The sequence below is a fragment of the Dermacentor silvarum genome, chromosome 3 (assembly GCF_013339745.2).
Source record: "Dermacentor silvarum isolate Dsil-2018 chromosome 3, BIME_Dsil_1.4, whole genome shotgun sequence".
Lineage (NCBI taxonomy): Eukaryota > Metazoa > Arthropoda > Arachnida > Ixodida > Ixodidae > Dermacentor > Dermacentor silvarum.
The window spans coordinates 172,795,163-172,819,092 of NC_051156.1; the positions used below are offsets into that span (position 1 = coordinate 172,795,163).

General features: G+C 44.3%; 1 protein-coding gene and 1 non-coding gene across 3 annotated transcripts in view; both read right to left on the bottom strand.

Moving 5' to 3' along the window:
* Positions 1 to 473: 473 nt before the first annotated feature.
* Positions 474 to 657, bottom strand: LOC119446900 (U2 spliceosomal RNA). The gene has a single exon (XR_005190840.1). It is a non-coding gene; the product is annotated as a U2 spliceosomal RNA (small nuclear RNA).
* Positions 658 to 1,171: 514 nt separating this feature from the next.
* The window catches only part of LOC119446103 (cytochrome P450 3A41), a 63,749-nt gene continuing 40,990 nt past the window's right edge, over positions 1,172 to 23,930 (bottom strand). For both annotated transcript variants that reach the window (XM_037710454.2, XM_049663898.1), the window contains 9 exons: positions 23,791 to 23,879; positions 22,149 to 22,294; positions 21,315 to 21,430; positions 17,574 to 17,649; positions 15,749 to 15,897; positions 13,529 to 13,617; positions 11,712 to 11,849; positions 8,959 to 9,121; positions 1,172 to 3,571 (listed from right to left, as the gene is read on the bottom strand). In XM_037710454.2, the coding sequence (XP_037566382.1) occupies positions 3,485 to 3,571; positions 8,959 to 9,121; positions 11,712 to 11,849; positions 13,529 to 13,617; positions 15,749 to 15,897; positions 17,574 to 17,649; positions 21,315 to 21,430; positions 22,149 to 22,294; positions 23,791 to 23,879 (1,053 nt within the window). In that variant the 3' untranslated portion in view covers positions 1,172 to 3,484. The remainder of the gene's footprint in view (positions 3,572 to 8,958; positions 9,122 to 11,711; positions 11,850 to 13,528; positions 13,618 to 15,748; positions 15,898 to 17,573; positions 17,650 to 21,314; positions 21,431 to 22,148; positions 22,295 to 23,790; positions 23,880 to 23,930) is intronic.

The window sequence follows — 23,930 nt, forward strand, 5'->3', positions numbered from 1 at the left end:
CTCCCGCGCACGCCCACCGGGCAGCAAGGCTCCGGGTAGAGGGTAGGGAGGGGGGCGCGTTATACTCCGGGCGGCTGGGCGGCCGGGCGGCCGCTGTATCTTGAAAGCCATCTGCGATGGAGACAGAGTCTGCCCTCCGCTGTGTTTTCGCGGCTTAGTTCGCGTTGATGCGAGCGGCTGCACGAAGGGCAATTCGCTCGCTTCTTTGCCGCGTTTCCTTATACCAGTGTTTTGACAGCGAGCTTCCGCGGTCATCAAATGAGATGTGTTCATGTTTGCTTGTGCGCGCGTGACACCATGCTTGCCAATTTAGTTACTACGGCGATGTTTACAAGCTTATACAGCCGATAAAACTACTTTCATTACTTCGCATAGCTGTCCACAAGTTCACTATCGCAATTGATTCTCCGCCTTTCGGGCGAAACTATGGCTTTTACAGCGAAGATGTATATGGCTTGTTTCCAGCGGATCGATATCTATTGACCAAAACTCCCCAAGATAGTGCAATACCGGGCCGATCCGCGGAGGAGGTGAAGCAGGCTTCAAGCTCTCTGCCAACTTGCAAAAATAGGTTTAATATCTTGGGTCCAAATACAACCCGCATCAGATATTAAGGTGATAAGAACAGATACTACACTTTTGACCCGCGTCGGCCATGTCTACGTTCGCAGCATACACGTGTACGCCACCCCACATATTGAAACTAGTGCCTACCAATCCGAGTGTCTGCTGTTTTCTGATGGCATGCTCTATGACGGCTCCTTTCCTAAGTTCTGCTCTGACTGTGAAATGAATAGGCCACGTGTTGTGCGGTCTGACGAAGAACAGCGTGCCTACCAAGAACGACGGCGTTACCGGAAAAGGGAATTCGCGCGGCAGCGGCGGAAGGAGACCACCGACGATGAGCGGGCCGCGGACACCAAGCGTAAGCGTGCTGCCTGCCAGGACCGCGAGCCGAAAAGAAATGCGAACCGTCCATGCCGCCCCGATCCCGCAAACTTGAAACGTACGTTTCACCGGAGCAACAGTCAATCACCACATACACAGCTTCGGTGGTCATCCACCTTTACAGAGTGGAATGACACTGTATTTTTTTAGCTTACATTTTTTTAATTTTTTTTAGCTTACACACCGGAAACTGACTTCTGGTTAACCTCCCTGCCTTTCCTCTCTTGCTTGCTCTCTCTCTTTAGCTTACATACATCAAATATCCACGGCTGTAAAATAATTTATTCGCAAGCGACATCATATGTTGTGTTAGTATTAAACTTTCAGGCAGTGAGCAGTGTTTTACACGAAACTATATGAGTCCAACAATATAAAGGCACGCGCTTTCAAGAGACAATTAAACTATTCTATACCAGTTAGCTAGCGGTGCTTTGCGGTGACCTGCAATATACAGGTATTATGACAAACAACAAAAGTAATAATTTGCACGAAGCCACCACACTAAGCAAGCGTTCAGTGGATGAATACAAAAGTTTGCAACATTTTATTGAAAATAACTGTTCATGTTCTTGGAGATGAACCAATGTTGCCACTTGCTATTAGTCATCATGGCACATAATTTTCAGTGACCTGGCGCCATTTTTTGTAGGATGAATGAAGTTGGCAACAACAAACGATTTAAACTGGGCCGTAAAACAAACTACAACACAGCGATAATGATAACAGACAACCACTTTCAAAGCGGGCTGGTAATGACAACTTTCTGTTAACAAAACAGTGAGTACAGTGAGTAAAACTAAAATGCAAGGGCAGTAGAAACATCACATGGCTTCGCAAGCGACATAAGAAATACACAAAAATAGAAATTTGTCAACAAAAATGTTGCACAAAACACACAACATTCTGGACTGGTCAATAAATACACTATATCTTCATGGCTTGAGGAACAATGTTTCGCTTTCAGCGCTACAACTCAAAAACAGCACAATTTGTTATCTGACGCAAAACACTTAATGTAGTCACCTATTTTTATCAGTCGCAATGAAGTATCATGTTTGAAACAGGTACAAGCACGTTGCACAGGCCGTAATGCGACATTCCCGTAAAACTATTTAGCTTGATAATTTTTACTGTTGAAGTTAACTGTAGGCTACTGGTAAAATCAAAGCAATTGTGGCAAGTATGAAACAATACCTTCTGATCTGTACCAGCGTACATTAACTAGCGCGTTTCGCACAGCCTTTGTAAATTTAGATGCGAATTGAATTTTCCTAATTTTTGGCGACATGTGCAGAAATTATTCCGATTGGTGTTGTAATAAACGATAACTTCCTGTTCTGATGGGTTCAACAGCGGTTTTATTACCTTGAGCTTGCCACCTAAAATACCTTTATGGGTGTTTAAATTGGTGTATTTTTATATTACTGCAGTCCATGGTGTATAAGTTTGGAGGTCTTCCTGTCCTTTTGGGAAAGTGATCTGCTTGTCGGACCCATACTGTGATGTGAAAATGTTAAAGAGCGCCCGAAATTGGACATCATGAGCAGTATATGAGAAATTTATTTGTGCACTGATTCCCCCTGGTCAATCGATTGTTTAGTGTTTAGTACTTTGCTTAAATCCCCTCTTATGATCCATAATAAAGTGCTGCAGCCGTGTGCGTTGCGAACAGATGCAAACTCAAAACATAAAAGCATGCATGGAGCTGTCTTTCGGTAGTGTTGGAAAGCTTTTCGTGTAATTATAGGTATACTTTCACATGCAGTTCAATGAATGCATTGGATGTTCACATGTCTTTTCTCAACTGACTACGCTTGATTTTGGAGCTTCTGTCCCTCCCCCTCGAACTATTTCCAGCAACAACTCAAACTGTAAACTTCTGTTTTTTGTTTTTGGAGAACCGTTCTATATATATCATTTGCTTTCTCTCTCATTGTGATTACCCGATGCCACACTAAACTCGCTACTGTTCACGAAGTTAAAATTGTTTCTGTGTTCTTAGTGCATTTTATTGTTCAATCATCGAAGCTAAATACAAGTTTACTCTAAGTCGTTCATTTTACCGAGATATTTAACGTTGTTGTTCCATTTTAAATATGGCACGTTGCTCTCCTGAACGAACTTCATTCTTCTTCTCTGATATGTACATCACATAAAGGACGAAGGAATGATTGTGAAAATTTTACAACAAAGATATAATGAAATGCATTATTCACAGCAGATACCAATGTAAAAATATATGTGGTCCTAATATCAGATGCCGGTGACGTGTAGTAGCATCATCTGCTAGCAAAGTTTTCTTTGAAGAAAAACCAACATACTTAATCAATACTGACAAACATTCTAAAGGCAAGCACAAGCACCACTACAGTAATGTACATGACGAGCGTTCACTCCTTGGAAATATTCGAACATGAAATGCAACGAAACTATAGTCTTGGTTCGACACTTTGCAACACTAGGAGTCCTTAGATTGTCACGGGGGCATCCTACACTGCGGCGTTGACCTTGTAGGAGAATCTGACGGGTCTGTGAACTAGCACTTCACTCGAGGAACAATTTTCAGCTGAATGGGCGGGTCGGGCTCCAGGAGGACCTTGCCTTTGGCGAAAGAAAGGGGTACCTGCAAGAAATAAGTGCGTTTTTTACACGGATGAGAAGACGCTGTCGATCTCGTTCAATATGGGGCACGAATGAAAGTACGACGTCTAGCCACATAAGGTAGTGACGGAGGCTGGGACTGGAGCACATGGACCTCCCCCCCCCCCTCCACCCCCCCCCCCCGGCTTCTTCACTTGCTTAAAAATGGAAATAAAAGTATATTGATTCACTCACGAAAATGAAAGTTGCTGGGAGGAATCAAATTAATCAGAGATTTCTTGGCACCTGATCTAAACGTCAGCATTCCTGCACAAATGAGGGTAGTTATCCTTAGCTTGGAAATACAATTGAGTTCACTGATAGCGAACAAACAAAGGAGGGTGAATTTTATTTGCATAGGAACTGAAAGGTTGGCCTAAGCTTATGCGCTCTAATCTGATATTTTGCGTTGAGAACGGAGCAAAGGGAACGAAAGGGGAATGGAAGATTATGATGACAAGAATACGGCTGCGATGAATGCTGGTCAACAAAGGGGTGTAGTTTATCTTGTGTTCCGTCCTGTGTCTTTAGGAAATTACATATACGGCTCCTACTTTTAGTTTTTCACAGCTCGGGTGAAGCCAAAGGACACATAATAAAGCCATCCGAGAATGCTCTTACCAAGAATGCTCTTACTATCCGAGAATGAGAGAATGCTCTTAGAAACGAAACTAACGCCTGTCGCTTGATCGTGTACGCATGGCAGGTGTAGACTGTGAGTGCTAGTGTCTCTCGTACGTGACACTGGTCCCAATTTGGGATTCTCTCACGACCGATGAGGTGCGCATAGAGCCGTATGAATATCACAAGTTTCATTCTTTGCACCAAACTTGCGTCGCAGAATTCGAGCTTAGGTGGCATGCAAAACTTCAGGTCCTTGTCGAACTTGCGCAGACGTTGGTGATGATGGTCTTTTTATGCTCACTGATCGGAGGAAAAACTGTTTCAGACGAGCAAGCAGAGAGTTTGTATCGGGCCTTGAAAAAGTAATAGCGTGCTATGTTGGCGTCACGCAACGCCGATAGTGTCCGTGCCTTGTAGGTCATAGTGTCTAGGTAATGACTGGAGTTAAATTTTGTGTCTTGTTCACTTTGCAATGTCCATATGTTTTGGAATGTCAAGGACGAAAACGTAATAAGGGTCTCTTTTTCAACGCAATCATAAAATCGCAAATCATTGTCCACGCACAAGGCAGTTGGTCGCAAACGAATCTGACTTCCTTTTGGATAGAAACAAGTGTGGCAGCAGCTGACGTAGATCTATGGTACAGCTTGAACCGCCACGTAGTAACTAGTTCTGGCAAGGCGAAAGCTGCTGCTGCGGCAGATGATGCTACTGAGCCGTAGTATAGATGGGAACAGGGCCACCATACGTTGTGATTATGTGGCACAAGATGAGCTGCCTCAGGCCGGTAGATGGAAAACTGGATTTCTGCGTAATCATGGGTATTTGGGGGTGTACATGCGGCCTCAGCAGGATCCATGGAGTTATGTGGCTCTTGTGCGGGGCGATGCCAGAAGGTGTGAGCATCTCATGACGTACAATAGCTGATAATAACTGCACTCTGGATTCTTATTAGGGTGCGAAACACAGGTTGGTAATTATTGCACTTGCCCACAAAACATTCCTTAAGGGAACGGTACAATACACGTTTTCCGCCTAAGCACGCGAACGGAAAACGTCTTTGGGTTTGGCATTTATGTGAAAAGGAAACTAAGGTGCTAGAACTTCAAGCTGTCTCTTGAAGGTAGACGTCATTTCTATATTTTCATCAAGAACTGACACAATCCGGGATTTAAGCACGGTAAAACATTATTGGACATCAGATAAGTAGCATTGATTTGATTTCACTCACCATCGTTTCCACTAACTCGATCCCTCTATGCAGCTGTGCGTGTTACCTGGTCTACCCCGAAGTGGAGAAACACTGCTATGCTGTTTATGATGGGGCGTTGTATTCACCAATGCATGCTCATTCCCATTAAGAATGAGCGAGAGCACCAAATGCAATCCACGCGATGGTGAATAAACTGAATAATAGCTGCTATTCTTCTGCAGTGTTACGAAAAAAAGCCTGCCTTCCACACTGCTCTAAACGAGCTAGAAGTCCATGGTCAAGATCTTGGGACCATGGTCACAGATATCACAGATGCAGACGGCCACATATGCGCTGCTGCGTTTCCTGAAAGCAACTGTACCCAGTGACAATCGGCGACAATGCGCGGTGAAGTCAAATACTTAGGCGGCTCCAGCGCACGTTAACTGGTGGCTTACTTGCTTTCCATAATGTCTTCCCTTTTCCTTCCCACAGTGCAGTGTAGCCGACCAGGCTCAGCACATGGTTAAATCCCCTGCGTTTCATATATTATTCCCCCACCCCCTCTGTAACAAAAAATCACGAAGAAGATCCAGTTATCTCTCCGATGTTGAGCGCAGTCGAACCCACGTCACAAGATTTCCTCAAGGAAACAACCCGACGCATAAGCAAGCTGCGCCAAAAATGCACTGGGTATGTGCCGCTCTTCAATGAACCTTTCGCCAATTTGGGTCACTGAATATGTACCGCTGAGTCTGCGGCAAGCGAGGGGACAACTCTTCGCGTTCGAAGGCACCGGCGCGCCACGCTTCTCGTCTCGGAGGCCATGCGCGAACTTCTCGGCAGTGCCACCAGATGGCGCAGCGTCTCCATAAAGATGCGCGAGAGAGGAGCCCGGTTGCCGGATGACGCGTTACTCAGCGTTCGCACGCAACAGCGCGCCATGCATCTCGGAAGCCACTCGTAGGCTTCGCAGCGGCGGTGCTAAATTGTGCCGAGTGTTCTTAGGGAAGCCGGAAAGAGGAGTCCCGCTGCAGTACATGCCACATACATAACTCGTTTCGACTGTGGTAATACGTCGTGTAGCTTGATTCAATGCTCAATAAATGCTTGCGCATTACCATCGACAGTCATCGTGAGATGTGTTCGGCTGCAATTTTAACAGCGAAGCTGTTCTATCTAACCGTAAGAAGTGGCGACGGTTGTCGCAAAACCTCGCCCAGCTATGACGTCACTGCGTTACCTAGCAAATACCTAGCGGAGCGGCGTGTGCCTCGCATCCTCTCCGTGCCGTACACAAGTTGCCTTGACATGGCACGTTAAGGAGAGGGAAGGAGAGCATGCGCGCGGCGCGCGCAATGCTCGGGAGAGGGAAAGAGAAAATGAGAGCGAGATATAGAGGGAAAGAAATTGTAGCAGCACCAACGAGGCCACCCGCAGAGCTACTGCCGACGCCGCCCGCGTTGCCTAGCCGCGCATGCGCCGAAGCAGTAGTGATGACGTCACATCGCATTGCCTAGTAACCACCGGCGCAGTTGTGCGCCGGCGGTTAATACCTAGTTAACACCAAGTTAATACCTAGCAGCAACCAAGTTAATACCTAGCAGTAGCAGCCAGTAAGACTTGAGGATTGACCCTTTCACTGTGCATAAGCTTTGCAGGACCGAGTGCAAACTTGCCCGCTTTTTTTTCTCTTAGAAAACGCTGATAGAGAATGAGCAATCGACTCCATTATTTTCCAAAAAAGCGTATTTCTGTCATAACTGTAGTTTTGATGCTCGAGAAGAGTTTGCATGAATTAACAAACATTGGCACCGAAATGCTTTCAAGTGGCATGCCGACGCACGGATTTATGCGAACGCTGGCTTGGGCTCCTTTCGTCACAGTTTGCTATGGCAAACAATGCACGCCATGGATCGCACCGCAACTCAGCAGAGATAGAATTAGAAGCAATGTGACGAGCCCAAGCATGGGAGGAGGCATACGAAAGTGCGAGCTCGTACGCCCTACACAATCAATGGTCTGCGAGCGGGCGTCTTCCGTGGTATGCAGAAATGACAGTTAATATCATATTCTAGACATTTCACGCACTCTTGACAGTCTTATGAAAAAAATGTCACAGTTTCGCTCTAAGGGCGAAGCAATGAATGCGATAGCAACAAAGCAATGTCATACGACGTAAGGTGAGCGGCTTTGGTAGCAATATGAATTGTAGTAAACATGACCTGATTAAGTAAGCAGGTGTGCTGCGGCGTAAGTAGACCGACATGAAGAGAGACTCGATGACCACGAGAAGGCGCGTGTGAAACGGTGGTGTTGATGAGAAGCGCTTCCCGTGGGCAGCGCGTGCGAAGGGACACACCTGTAGCGCTGCACTGCCGATCCGGGCAGCATTGCATGTGTAGCGTGCGTTGGAAAATGTGGCCCGACTATTACTAACTGAATGAACAAGCGTGGTGTGAGCGCGCACAAACAAACATGAATAGATCACACTGAATGACTGCAGACAACGACCGTCAAAACTCTGGCACCAAGCGGATACGCCGCAGCGGCGAAGGTATGTACGTGCGGTCTATCGCTTCAACGGAAACTGAGCGGCGAATACACGGGCATAAAGGTCAGAGCCGTGTGGAGATAAGAGACGGTGCGAGCGAGCGACGAGCGCGGTTGTTGGCAGAGTAGAAATGCGCCCCCCCCCCCCCCCCCCCCCGCTCCCTCCGGCGCTCGCTTCCCGCTTCCTTGCTTGCGCGTGGAAGATAGAGTGCGTTCGCTCTCCGTGACAGCGTGCGTCCCCGCACGCTTCCGCTCGGGCATACGGCGCGCGGCAGAGATTTTATCTATACGGAACCTCACGGCGACGGCGACGCCGACGGCAGAAATACGGTGGAAGTGTCCATATAATTGCTATCGCAATAAAAATCAGCGTGCTGAGTAGTTAGCGTGCAGGCATCTTTTGTCCATCCATGACTCAGTCTCGGTAAATTGACATGTTGAGCTTGAGTCGACAACGCCATCGAAGTTATGCCCGTGAAATAGCCGCTCAATAACCCTTGGCATAACAAGATATGGGGATGCTTGACTCTCTCTCATCCTCTGATATTTTTGCTGCATGCTTACCGCCCCCTGGTACCCCGCTTCTTTGCATAGCAAACGTGCTGCAGGGAGGCGGTGTCATAGTTACACAATACAACGCAGTACGTTGGTGAACTCCGCGGGATCCACGGAGGGGTTCTCCGCTGCTATAATGCGTCTGCATTCTTGAGGCCACACCCAGTTCAGTCATGTGGCGAACCTATCGGCTCAGTGCCCGTGCATGGTGAGTGAAACCTCCTCGATTCCTTAGCATGTTTGATTTCTTCTGTGAAGTTCAGATAGCTGGTATTACTGTATGAAGGCGCTAGAATGCCCTTTTGTTTTTGCACTAATGTTTGTACTGCGTCCCTGGTTGCAATGAATTTTTGAAACCCGCAATGTTCAACTGCGTCGTTAAGAGAAATGTGGAGTGCAGGCACTTTATGCTGACTGCTTCGACAAATTATGCTCGCTGAACTTGCCTGAGTTTCTGCGCAAGGCTCGAAGGTGACGTTCTGCAGGAGGCGGTAGAGAATGTACTTCACTTGCACCATGCCCATGCGCATGCCTATGCAACTTCTTGGACCCACTCCGAAAGGAAGATACGTGTAAGTGTTGATGGAATCCTTGTGCTCCGGCAGGAACCTAGGGATATAAATTATAGGTAGTCACGTGAAGTGCTGCCTGAGTTCTGCCAAACAGTTTCCGCTCTTCATTGTGTGCTTATCTCTACATAAAACTCAGTGGAAAAAGACCATTTACAATATTTCTGTAGTGATTTTGAGCTTACTTGTAGGATATTTTAACACCAAATTCTAATGTTTACACACTATGAGTCCTTCGATCTTTAGAATATCGAGGAGGCTTAATGAGTAGGTGAATATTCCGGTTGTTTTTTGAAAGACTAGCGTTACACAGTTCATAAGTGAACGCGTGATGTTATGAATTTATCCAAATTCTACAAAGATATTTTTTTCCAAGCTTAACTATGGCTAGTATAATGAACAGATTCCTGTTGCTGGATTATATTTTTGTTATACAGCGGTCACAACTGGCCTATCCCAGAGATAACGTGCCCAAGCAGAGCACCGTTTGGGCTATTAAGGAAGCGCGAAACGTGATACCACATGAATAGAATCGTTACATCATCCAGGCCGAGATTCCACACAAGGGATAGTTCACAAACGCTCTATAAAAGCCTGATATGACCCACAGAGCTTACAGCATTCCGTCATGTACACATGCCACTGATGTGCCTTGTTGCATTTGGGCCATTGTATAGAGACTCGGGAGATGCCAACTCGTGGATGCGTTTACACTAAGTGACCCCTTGTCATTGTCTTAGTCACGGGACTGAAATTGGGAGCTGGTGCGTGTTTCTGTTGTTCATTTGAATCTTGGATTCTTCGCAATGCTAACAGAATGTACAATATATGCATTGTACTTTATTTTTTCTTTAAACATTTGATAAGTTGGAAAGTGTCATATTACGCCGCTACTAGAATGCATGTGGCACTGTCGGCATACAAAAGCCGAGATGGAGCCATTTTCAAACATGGTGGTCAGCGGAGATTAGCGTGTGGTGAGTTAAGCAAATGCAGGGATATGCGATAAGCTTTGGCGAATGAATGACGCTAACTATCGGTTGACGAGTCAGTAAAAAAAGGATTGACGCCTAATGGCCCTGCACCGCTTCAATAACCGGCTCGAGTACCTGCCGGAAGTTCCACTGAACTTCATATGTAATTGCCATTCGATCATGTGCTTCACGAAGAAAGATGTTCGCAGCTGTTTGCGCTTGCGTACTATGTATGTACCGTAGCCCAAATTTTGCCGTACTACTGACTACGGAACACGGAGAAACAGCGTTCCTATAACAGTGATGTCATACATACCTTTGCTCTTTAAATAATGCTTCGCATTTACTAATTATAGCCGGTGTGATCGCAAGGCGTATCGACTTGAATCGAATACTCAGGACTGCTCCAGTTTTGAGGTAATAATTTTTAATGTGTCCGACGAAACGCGATGGTGTTCCCGTTACTTTTTTGAAGCGAAATCATCAGATAGACCATTGTGCGGAAAAGGCGGCGTCTGTAGTCTGGACAAACGAGAAGCGGCCCCTGAATTCCAATTGGCTGTGACGCCATCTCACGAGCGTGACTCGACGGGGCCGAGCGGGTGAAAGGAGGCACCTGCTGGCTCGCTGGCGCACCAGGTATTACGCGAGAGGAGAGGGAATCGCCGCGATGCCACGTCACTCTAACTCTCGGAAGCCCGTGTTACCCGCGCGTGCCTTGTCCAGGGGTTGCAGAATCAAGCGTCAATTCCTTCTTTTGATCACTCTCTCTCTCTCTTGTCCGCGCAACTCTCGCCTGCGTTCTTACTGCGCAGGCCAAATCAAAGCGCGCCAAGTCAAAGGCATTGGCCAAGCGTCATAACGCGCTTTCTTTTCCGCGAGGAGTTGATAACCCGAAGGACCGCTCAGCGGCGTTCAATTGGACATTAATGTTTTCGCATTCAGGGCTCATAAGGAGTGCTTAGGTGTCCTCAGATTTTTAAAAAAGAAAACTGTTTTATGCATTGAAGCACAAAAGTATTCATAGTAAATTAACATCTCCAAACTGGTGCAGTCCGGGGAATTCGTTCGAAGTGAATACGCCTCGTGAACGCACTAGCTACAATTCCTATATTAAAATATGTGCACTAAAATGAGTATTCTAAAGATAACTAGCGTAATTATGTTAATTATTCAATTAAGCATTTTGATTTATCGTAAAGATAACGGCCGCTCCATGAGTAATTTTGATCAAGGATTAGAATCGCGCTATCCGCCACAGGTAATCTTCAAAATGTGATGCCGCCAAAAAGCCACCCTGTATAGTCTTCACAAAGGACGCGACGGGGATATAAGCCCTGCTGGGAAATGTGTTATGAATTCCCGCAGTATGCTTTCTGTTGTTTTAGCGTAGGGGAAGGTGTAGAAAGTTTTAGATGATTACTTCGTCCCACTTATAGGCTTTCGGATTCATCGTCGGAATTAAAAAAAAATGTGAGAAAATTTGGCCCGGCCTTCAAGTTCGCACAGTCATCTGTGAAAAGTCATACTCAGGCTCCGTAGCCGTAAGTGCATTTTCATGAAATGGCAAACGCCACTAACAACGCTGGTGGGCTCACAGCTCAGTTTTTGTTTTAAAGCCTGTCTTGCATCACTCTACACCACAGCACTCCTTACCTCTCTGGCTTGAAGACTTCTGGTTCAGGAAAGAATTCAGGGTCGTAGTGCATGGCGTGGGCTGGAATCTCGACGCGCATTCCTGGCGTAAAGCGGACGCCGGCGATTGTTGTGCTTTGCGAGCATATCCTGGTGAGACTGAAATTAAAAAAAAAAAGTAATGGGGTTGGCTGAAGCTCCGGCAGCACTAAGACATCGTTTGCACGCATTTGTATTTTCACACTTTGAGATGACTCTGTGCCACATCATATGGGACGCAAGTTATTCTGCCCGCGAATAAGTTAACATGTCGGCCGTGTTTGGACTTTATGCGAATAACTGCAGGAAGAAAAAATAAATTACGGGGCTTTACGTGCCAAAACCACGATATGATTATGAAGCACGCCGTAGTGGGGGACTCCGGAAATTTGGACCACTTGGTGTTCGTTAACGTGCACCTAAATTTAAGTACACTGGCGTTTTCGCATTTCGCCCCCAACGAAATGCGGTCGCTGTAGCTAGGATTTAATCCCGAGACCTCGTGCTTAGCCTCCCGACACCATAGCCACTAAGCAACCACGGTGGGTTAACTGCAGAAACATCGCGTCAAATTTATCTTTAATAATTGTACGCTAACCAGCAAATACAGGTATCCAAGGATCGTATGGCATAAGAAAGAAATAGCCCTCAATTTTTCAGTTCGGTTACTTGACCAATTTAGAGATGAGTATTCGCTGCATTACGCCAGAAAAGAACAGTGATAAAGCCGGCTTCGTGAAATTTCCGCAAACTTTTGCAACTCGCCGTAGAGACTATGTAACTTCTTGCCAATGACCCACCGGTAGTACAGAAAAAAACAAAAAAACATGACGCGCGCGTTTGTGTGCGTGGGTGCGTGTATGTATTTGCGTATGTGCGCGTGTTTTGCCTATTGCCAACAAACACTTCAACCCCCAAAAGATTTGCTCATTCGAACGCACTGTCACAAGATATATATATGTTCTTTAGAATGACATACTTTTTCCGTAAATGAAATTTATAATTTTTCCATCTCTTAATTGCGACTACGACCACTACACTACCTTCCACGGCGCTGCCCATCTCTGAATAGTGCGTGGCTAAAATCTTTAACAAAAGTTCAACAGTAACGAGCCAATTTATTGCATGGTCTTATCGGAGGCATTTTGAAATGAATGCAATATACCTTATTCACATCGACATTTCGCATCGGCAGGTAGCAATATTTTCTAAGCATACATAACTTTGTTTTAAGTTTTTGATGAAACTTGCGTATGGTAGGTAATGGTTTTTTATGGGTTCGTTTTAGTGTTTACAACTAAAGCTATTCTTACGCAGAGCTGACAGCAGTGTCACAATCAAAACAAATTAATCTATATTCAAGCAATAGTTGGGCTCATTTACGTGCTAAATTTTAACGTTTAGCGCTCACCCGCCGGGGTGGCTCAGTCAGCTAAGGCGTTGCGCTGCTGAGCACGAGGTCGCGGGATCAAATCCCGGACCCGGCGGCCGCGTATCGGTATAGGCGAAATGCAAAAACGCCCGTGTGCTTGCGTTGTAGTGCACGTTAAAGAACCCCAGGTGGTCAAAATTACTCCGGAGCCCTCCACTACGGCGTGCCTCATAATCAGAACTGGTTTTGGCACGTAAAACCCCAGAAAGAAGAAGAACGTTTAGCGCTTGAGCTTCACGCATTCTGGTATAATGGGAGTGGATCGGCACAGTAAAGCAGGATACAATGCGCCCAATGATGACAACGTGAAGCTGTACCCACGCCTCATCTCGGCTTTAATTTAAACTTTTGCATCCGCATAACTTACACCGACGTCGGTGAGTACATCCGCAGCGTTTCACTGACCACAGCATCAAGAAGCACCATCGACCGCAGTGACTCGTACGTGGCCTCACCCTGTTGGACAAAATGTACAAGAAAGAGCGAAATATGCAGCACCAACACGGGAAAACAATGTTACGCAAGATGGTAAGTTAACAATAGACTGAAATACACGTTGTTCCAATTTTTTACAGGTGTTCCCGATTCAGTCCAGTTCACGTGTAAAGTTACACTCTAAGCCCGGTAACGCATATTGTAACTTATACGCGGTTTTAACTCATAAAATAAAGGATACAACGTGCTCATTTTGGTGTTTTGATTTTTTTCGGTAAGTTTAAAGGTTACAAGACCCGACATGTATATACTAAGGCAATTGTTTTTTGTTCAAACTGCATGCGCGTGCGTATAGCATTTCAAATGGCAGCGGTGTTTACGGGCTCTTTTGGTCCTTGCGCTGCATTTATATCTATTAAGTGAATTGATCCGCGGAGAACGTGGTGCCACGTTGCTTCTGAGCACATACCGATACCGTGCGGGGAGGTTGTGTGCGCGCGCGCTTTGGAAGTTTCGCCTTTGCGACCTTGGTGTTGCCGAGGCTCTCCGCGCGCGAACATTGTAGGTGTATTTCGTGGTGCCACGTTGCTTCTGAGCACATACCGATACCGTGCGGGGAGATTGCGTGCGCGCGCGCTTTGGAAGTTTCGCCTTTGCGACCTTGGTGTTGCCGAGGCTCTCCGCGCGCGAACATTGTAGGTGTATTTCGTGGTGCCACGTTGCTTCTGAGCACATACCGATACCGTGCGGGGAGATTGCGTGCGCGCGCGCTTTGGAAGTTTCGCCTTTGCGACCTTGGTGTTGCCGAGGCTCTCCTTCTTCAGAAAAATGTAGTTAAATGGTGCCATATATGCCTCATTTAACATTTTCCAGAAGACTTGTCCACACTGCAGTCGTAGCTGTGAATAAATAATGGTTCTGTTTGCAACACAGTACCTCATACTATTTCATATATATATATATATATATATATATATATATATATATATATATATATATATATGTACGTATGTATATATAGATTGTACAAGGTACTGTGTTGAAAACAGCACCGTTATATATTTCTAACAGCTATATATATATATATATATATATATATAGCAGAAGTGTAACCAAGTGTAACCTGTAAAGTAGTACATACACACCACGTAATCCTAAAGGTTACATGCTGTCCTGTATACTAATACTAAGGGTTTCAAATGTATAGGTTACATTTTAACCCTTAAAATATAAGTATACTAGAATTTCAAAATGTGCACCTATAATAGGGGTTACGGGGCTTAGAGTGTAGCGCTTCACGGGTCTGTGTCTTCACTGTGCATCATAGCTCATCACTATGTTGGACTCATATGTGCGAGGCACTTTTGCAGCACTGGTCCGAATCGAAAGATTCGGCCAGTTTGCTCAGCTTTTTTCGTGATCTCATGTCCGTTACCATTTAGCGCCGGCAGTAGTACATCTAACTGGCAGCTGCCATCAGGCTTTCCTGTTTCGCTTACACACGAAAGTTTCGCTTACACACGAAAGCTTCGCCATGATAATACCACTAAGTTTTTGGCTTAGCAGTTGTCAAATTCCAAGCCACCGGTATGTTCATGGTAAAGCCTATATATCCGAAATAAACCGAAAAAAAAAGACATCTGTTCTTTGTAAGTGTGGCTGTTGCTGCACCCCTGAGATAGTGCGCATTCGACCTTTTCAAATGTTGCCCAGCTAAAGCTATCAACTTGCCGATGCTAATATGCCCTCTATAAATAAAACGATCAGTCCTAAAGTTTGATATACATAGATATGGACCACCACAGGCGCATTTATATTGAATGCTCCCCAATTGGATGTTCAATGTTTTCACAGATATTGCTTTCTTTCAGCTTCTTTCAGGTCTACTTAGCGAATTTTCGGATTCTAATTATTAGAGATACTCATTGCTATCTGCGTACACCATCGGTTCACTTGCTGCAAGAGCTTGATTGTAACGTTTTCATTCATGCGGTTTGTCTACCCTCTGGCTGCAACAGGTGTTTTGTCCTCGCTTGCGTATGGCTGGCTTCAGATAAACATTTCACGATAAATAGTATAGATAAGGGCACTGGCTGCGAGCCGGCGCTATCGCCCCTTGTCAAAGTAGTAGCTCTCTCGTGCGTATACTCACCGCGGCATCAACTTCTTTTATCACCGCTTCCTGAATCTCGGGGTGGAGGGCCAGTGAGTACGCCGCGCAGGTCACAGTCAGAGCTATTGAGTCGCTTCCAGCGATAAACAAACACATGCACTGGGCGGATATGTCGTTGATTGCAGATTCTACAAACAAAAATTCGTAGTGCATCAGAGGCGGATAAGGGACACTCTCGAAGGAATTCAGATAAACTGGAACGCATGGCCTTGTCTTTCTGTTTTGTCACTTGGGGCAAGGTAGGCATGATGATGCGAATCGTAAGGAACGACCAAAAGTGTATCATCGCAGCTTCGTCCCATGGTATCTTTCATCATAATTGTTTATGAAGATAAATGTGGGCTGCTAAATTTTGAAAACGAAAGATCAGAAAGCACTAACGCACTCTTCAAGTGTGAATTACACAACGCAATGCCAAAGATACAGCGCCCTTTTACTTGTCATTGCGTAAAGTAAAGTAAGCACAGCACCTAATTGCCAGCTGTTGATACACTCAATCACTTGTTCCGCTGTGATCGTTTATGAAGGCTGTAGGGAAACGAAATACTGATATGGCTGCTGGTGACAAAGAAAAGAAGACGAAAGCGTGCGCGCTTGGCTCAGCGAAAAGAACTCTGCTGTATGCGAATACGATCAAATAATTTATTTGAAACGTTCACTACAAGACTAGAGCCAGGCACACCAAAGCAGAAAAAATGACTCTCGCAGTTTTTCTAAGCCTAAAAATGTTAGATAGGCTTAGTTGCTTTTGCACCAAAAACTCTGAGGTAAAACAACAAAAATGTAAATAAATCAACATTTCGTTATTCCCTTCACTGATCCTTCCTCTCCAACACGTACATCACGAGAAGTACCACGAAAGGTACAGGTGGCGATTAATCTGAAACGCGTTGTTTCAACTGATCGCTGAGCGTAGTGTCTTAAACACGTTTAAAAAATGCAGGCAACGCAGACAGTTATAAAAGGACACGAAATATCATCTTCAACAATTTCCTGTCATAAATGTTCTCCGAGGAAAATATCAATTACCCCTAACAATTAACGACGTATTACTACTACCCACCGTGGTTTCTTAGTGGCTATGGTGTTGGTCTGCTAAGCACCAGGTCGCGGGATCGAATCCCGGCCACGGCGGCCGCATATCGATGGGGGCGAAATTCGAAAACACCCGTATACTTAGATTTAGGCGCACGTTAAAGTCCCCTAGGTGGTCAAAATTATTGCGGAGTCCCCGCACTACAGCGTGCCTCATAATGAGATTGTGGTTTTGGCACGTACAACCGCATAATTAAAATTTTTAACGATGTATTCGGTTCATGAAAATGACAATATTGCTCGAATAACTTCAATAAATACAAAGAGCAATCTTCACGATAGCATCTCATGTACTCTCAAGCAAACATCTCATGTACTGCGCAACTTAGTTCCTAATCCACAAGTGCGTGTTTTAGTAGGCAAATACCACTCGACTTACTCGCGCCGGTTTCATGCACAGCTCCTATCGCCACCATGAACCGCCACGCGAAAACACGTCAGACAAAAACTTGCGAACTAACTCCTCACGCCACTCAGCTATTTCTTATACGATAACTTGGCTAAATTGCCTGAAAGACGCTTAGACCAATGCAATTTAGGCACAGCTACGGCTCTCTCCACTTCTACTGCATTTATATTGAAACTCAACAGACGATATAGGAATCAGTTTATTATCAAAACGGGGAAATGTTGTTAAGTAGGGGTTCATATAAATGATGTTAGTTAACAGAAACGACACACGTGGTGTTATAGGGAAATTGAAAACTACCTGAAAGTTGGATGCCTCCTTTACCATTCTGCTGCATTTTGGTGTCCATGTACATTTGGAGTGCATCATCATGCCTCTGCGCAATAGGAAGCACGTGGGTGAACACTTGCTAAATATTAAGTACAGAAGAGACAAACAAAATGTTTCCCAACAGAAGCTCTTTCACGGCATTATTCAATAATGCAAGCAGCTGAAAGGGTTCTGGAAAAAATGAAGCCGTACACGGCGTCCATATAGCGCAAGGTCAATATGTAATAGGTACCGGTGCATTCATCCACCGAAGTGAAACATTTAATTGCATAGACATTAAAGCTGGTATATATACAGAAGGAAGGAATTGGGAAAGTAAATAAAACATGTAAACATTACTACGCAAGAGAATACAAGGACATGAAAAAAGAATTGCTATAGCAAAAGGAGAGAGCTAAAAAAATTACTTCTTACGGCGATTCATTAATCGTGCTTCCCTGCGCCAACGCTATTGCTGCAAGAAACTTAGCTGGAATTTCACCCATGAAGAACATCCCGTTTCAATTTATCACCTAGAGACCCCCGTAAAAAGAGTATTACATAGGGTGTGGGTCTGAATTAAATGATCAGCAACACAAAAATTTGTGTTGAAGGATAAGTCGTTCTATAAATTGAAGACTCCATGCAGCAGATGTTGGTGGTGATGTGATCAGGAAGGCAGTTCCAGTACGTGTAGATTTAGAGCCTAGTCCACTTAAGGCAAGAGCCACTTAAGGGAAGATGATCAATGCGTCTTGATATGCCTAAAATGTTGTTAAGTAAAGTTCGTGATTAAAAGAATTATGAAGAAATCGACGGACTCAACGCATACGCGGGCATCGGTTCACTGATCCTTCTTCACTTCAATGTAGATGAGCGCTACCTCGATCAGTGCATGCCTTTGTCCCATTTTTGTTTCACTTCTTTCTCGACACTCGGCTGCTTCTGTTGCTAACTTGTTTACTTTTGTGTAGCCAAGTTCTTCAATTTTCTGTTGCCTACTTTATCGTATATCTGTAGCTCAACGTCCTTCGTTAATTGAATGCTCTGTTCTCATTATCTACACTTCACTTCTCTCTCGGCAATACCCGCCGTGGTTGCTCAGTGGCTATGGTGTTGGGCTGCTGAGCACGAGGTCGCGGGATTGAATCCCGGCCACGGCGGCCGCATTTCGATGGGGGCGAAATGCGAAAACACCCGTGTACTTAGATTTAGGTGCACGTTAAAGAACCCCAGGTGGTCCAAATTTCCGGAGTCCCCCACTACGGCGTGCCTCATAATCAGAACTGGTTTTGGCACGTAAAACCCCATAATTTTTTTTTCTCTCGGCAATTAGCTGCTTTTGATGCTGACTTTCCTATTTCTCTGTAGCTGGCTTCTTCAATCTTCTGTTGCCCACTGCTTCACTTCTTTTCTCCTGTTCTGCTTGTCTATTCGGGCATTTGAACAGTGGCGCATGTCATTTCTGGTGTAGTGGCCAATAATTTTTTTACCTGCTTAGTGGCACTGCCCATTCCGTTCCACATATCCAGCGGCCCAACAAGTTGCCTATTTGGGCACCCACCCGGTGGCACAAACGCAGAGACTCAATAAAGTTATTTCATTCACTCACTCAAGTTGTATAATCAGCATGACAGCAGCAGCCAGCATCCGAAAAGTGAGGGGAAAGGCAAAAACGTCTTCGCTTTGAAAAATATTCAATAATGACACAACTGCGATATGATGAGACAAAAGAGATGATATATCGGTTGGAGCTTTCAAGGTTGAACCGCTGATGTCATATGGGAATATGAAAAATGAATAAATCTAGAAAAAACGACTTTGGACGGCCTCAAGCTCATTACTAAGTCAACCTTGGTAGGGGTCACAAATAGCGGATGCGCACCTAAGTATTGTTACCAGAATCACGCGATTTTATTCCCTCACTTTGCCTGAAGAACCACTCATCATTTATTCAAACGGAGTAACTAATGCCTTCTATGTCGACTTTTTGCTAAATCGAAGATCCCTCTGAATTCTAAATATCCCCTTTTGTTTGGCAGAGAACCACAATATTTCTTTTTTAACAGCGGAGCTGTTCAAGCCGAGCGTTAGTCTGTAACATGCGAATAGAAAATGTAGGCTGATCCTGGCGGTAGTGCAGAAAGGGTCCAAGTGCAATGGCACATACCTCTGTTAATCAATAATCAATAAATTCCGGCAAATGCTGGGGACGACTTGGTAGTGCTTAGCCTCACCCATGTGTGTGGCCAATACCTTGGGATAGCCAAGCGACAGCCAATCAATAGCTAATCGATAATTGATCAATAATCAATATATTCTGGAAAATGCTGGGGATGACTTGGTAATGCTTAGCCTACCTCAAATACGTGGCCAACCATTACCTTGCGATAGTCAATCAATAGCCAATTTATAGCTAATCGATAATCGGTCAATAATCAATAAATTCCAGAAACTTCTGGGGATGACTTGATAGTGCTTAGCCTAGCCCAAATACGTGGCCAACGCCCTGCGATAGCCAATCGACAGCCAATCAATAGCTAATCGATAATCGACAAATAATCAATAAATTCCGGGAAATGCTGGGGATGACTTGGTAGTGCTTAGCCTAGCCCCAAAGCCAGGACTAACTAGGTGCCCATCAGCTCCGCTTTCTCTTTAGCATTGTGCCTCCAGTGCAAGCTTTGCTAATATTTTCATCCTACTAACGCTGAAGAGGTAGAACCTATATCTTCTGGTTTAAAATGCAATGGCTGTGGTTTAGATAACATAACTGCATAGTATATGAAAATAAATTACCCTTCGCTCTCACCCGCTCGAAATCACTGATTTAATTTTGCCTTCAAAACAGTTCCTTTTCACCAATTTTAATTTTTGGAAGTGATACATGGATCGAAAAAAGGCAGTTGATCGTCAATTGAAAGCTACCGCACAATGTTGGTGCTTCCTTTTATTGATTTAATAAAGCTTAGATAAATTCATGGAATTAAGTTATCACAATATTACGCAAAATTTAGCGCCATGGCTGCTTCTCAGTTTGGATTCCAGTCGCGGTTGTCTACAGCCACTGCCGTTACGTGTCTAATTGATATAATTAAACCTTACAGTGGCCATAGTGACGTCGCTACCAGTGTGTTCATAACTTGAAACCATTTGACTCTCTGGACAAAATCATTGTGTTTATGAACGTTGCGTGATACGGCATTACCTGGTCACCCTTTTCTTACACAAAAGTTTTCATTCGAATATACGTGAGCTTGTGTTAATAAAGGTTATCCCTCGATTTTATCGAATACTGTCAATGGCGTTTATTGCGGGTAACCTGTAGTTACATGAAGTGAGAATAGACGACTGGTTGATAATAAACGCAGACTGGGACCATTTTTTAGGTGCACTTTTAACCAGTTTAGAATACTCGGCTGTGAGTTCAGTTGAGAAAGATTTAGCATAAGGTGCTGGTAGAGAATTTTGTCAGAAGCGTTTTTGTAATTTAGAAAGATGGCATTGGTTTGAAGATTTGTAATAATGTTACAGTGCAAGTAATGGACGAATATGGCTCGTCGGGTTTTTGCCATGGAGTTGTTCTGTCATTGTCGTTTTAGCATTTTGTGATTTTTTTGCAAGTAACAACTTATTTGGTTAGCTTTTGTTTCTTTCAGTTCTGTGAGACAGAAAGTGTCATTAAGTATAGTTAAGTTCAGGGCGATAACAAGCCACATTATCGAAACTTACTTCGCTTTCTCGTAGCCGTTGTCCTATTAAATGTCTTGTGAAGTCCAGCGCATACTGCGAGTCACCTTTGTTCGGAAATTCCACTCTGAAAACCTTGAAAAGTCTTGGGAGAGTGGCTGGAGCAGGCAAAATCGGAAAAAGGAAATAAAAGTATGGACAGAAAATAAGATGGGCTGTCCTTTAGTGGTTCTGCACAGCAAGCAGTAAAATAGAACAATATACTGACGCTCCATGGAGGCACTCTACAAAGGCAATAGATTACGAATATGTTTTGACTTATTCATCAGACGCTGAAGGCTTTTAGTTGAATGTATGCTGACAATGGATACCTCCTGGACAAACGAAGTATTGCTTCAGCTATATGCATAAGAATTCAAAGGTAAGCACTCTTTATCCACTAGAATTTGCATGGGGTGGTCAACGACTGTTTTTGCAATTTAGTGCTGCTCGTCGTGGTACAGCAATACATACGTAGAGGTCGGTAGGCAAGGTTAACGGCTACTTCTGTGTCAAGTGCTGTTCCTCGCGGTAAAGGATATGATAATATTGTTTAGGGCAGTGCATGTCTGTTATCGGATACGAAGTTATTTCTGGATCTAAATGAGCAATAACAAGTTGAAGTAGCATCATTAACTCTTGATGGCAAGTGACAGTTAAATGACATTTTCGGCAACGCTAACGATGGTTAAACAAGAAATTTGGGCAGTAATCGATTTCTCATTACGGGTACCGTTTCACTAATGTCACTACTTCAATGTCTAGAGCATGATAATGCATGACAGCTTTTATCTACGAAAAGAAAAGTGCGTATACATTTAGGAGGTGAGCACTCACTCATCATGAGTAGTCTCCAGCCGCCTGGGGCACTGAGGAAGCCGCTGTAGCATTTGAGCATTGGGTGGTCAGTGTCCACGTGACTGTCAATGTCCAGGTCAAAGATAAGTGATGTGTACAAGTCCATGGCCGATTTTTCCAACAATCTAACGAGTGAAAATATGCACAATTGAGGGCTAGGTTTTTCAACGTGCATACTTAAAACGCGGACATATCAATAGGGGCACCCTGTGAGTTACTAGCGTCCGGCTTTTAGTGGAGTACCTCTGGTTTACATCTTCGAAAAATAAGGATCGTGAACACGTTCGAGAAACAGCGCGTATTGAGCTCGCTAATTTTACGAGGTAGAGAATGGTGACTCCTTAAGCGTGGCGTTAAACGAAAGAAATCCGTCTCTGACATTCAGAGAACAGCCGACCAATGTAAACTCATCAGGTATTGATTTTTTAACCAATTTCATCTTTCGATCGGGAGCTTTACGTATCCCAAAGCCCTAGGGCAAGAAAGCGTCATATGCGCCTTTTACGAAACCTCTCTCGTGAGGGTGAAACCTTTGTTTACCTCTGGAGATGCGCCAGTACCTTGCATTTCTTGGCTGATCCGACATGATCTTCCATGTTACTTAAGAGAAACATTGTGCCATGTACGCACGCGAGGGTGGAGCTAGATGCGTTTTCGTAACACGTGACTCACAATTTGAAAATAAATCATATAAGTAATATGGCACACCCTCTACCTAAGCTCCCCTAAATGCGGCTATTTTGAACGAATACACCTTAAGGTATCAAAATAATACCTGGAAGTAACGTGTGTGCATCAGTGTTAAAGAGCAAGCGATTTACCCCTATGCAATATTTCGTACTGCGAAAGAAATAAGCAAGATAATTCCATAGCGACTCTAATGATCTTTGTCTCTACATTCGTTCAACATAAATAGTGTGAACGGCAGGTATAACTAAGATTTCTCGGGGGTTCCCAAAGTGTTTGTTGATGGTTTCAAAGATTACATTAGGCTTCTCTTCGCAGGAACTTGCTTACTGACAGGCGCAATAGCAAGTTACCCACTGCCTGCTTTGGACAGCTATGAAAAAAGAAGCATCGCAGCATAAGATGTCACCGGCCTTGACAAATTGACGTGCTGGTTGGTGATCTTACCATATTCTAGAGACTTGAAGTGGCTGATTCAATGCTGCATATATTAGTGCTAATTAAGTTGCATGATTGAATATTTATTCATTGCAATTAACCAGTTCATTGGTGTCCGTAAACTGAGGGAAAGCCGACTCCAGAACTTAACCCTTATGAGGGCCATTCATTGTCAGTCACTTGCGATAAATTAGGAGAATATTTGTTTTAGTTTTCAGAACAATTAATTCAAGACGAACAAATATTAAGAAAGAAAACATCATTAAGATATGTTTGACCCCGTTAATATTCCTGCATCTCAAAAAGAATTCTGTGCTTCTCTTGATCGACAAGATGCACGCAGATATTTTTATACAGGTATAATTCTCTGCAAATAGCTGACAGAAAACTGACGTATAATGTTTGTGGAGTTTCCGAAACGATCGATTGTAAAATCTGCGTTATATACCACGGCTTATTGTTTCTTCAAAGCAAGCAAGAAGGGTGTTCTACTCACTGGCAGAGATTAGCGGGATTCCCTTTATTGAGCTTCGCCAGCAGCAACTTCGTAAACCTGTCCATAGTTTTCGTCATCTTTGGTACCATCTGAAGATTTGGAAAAAAACGACAGTCTGTTTACGTTTACTGGGCCGAAGA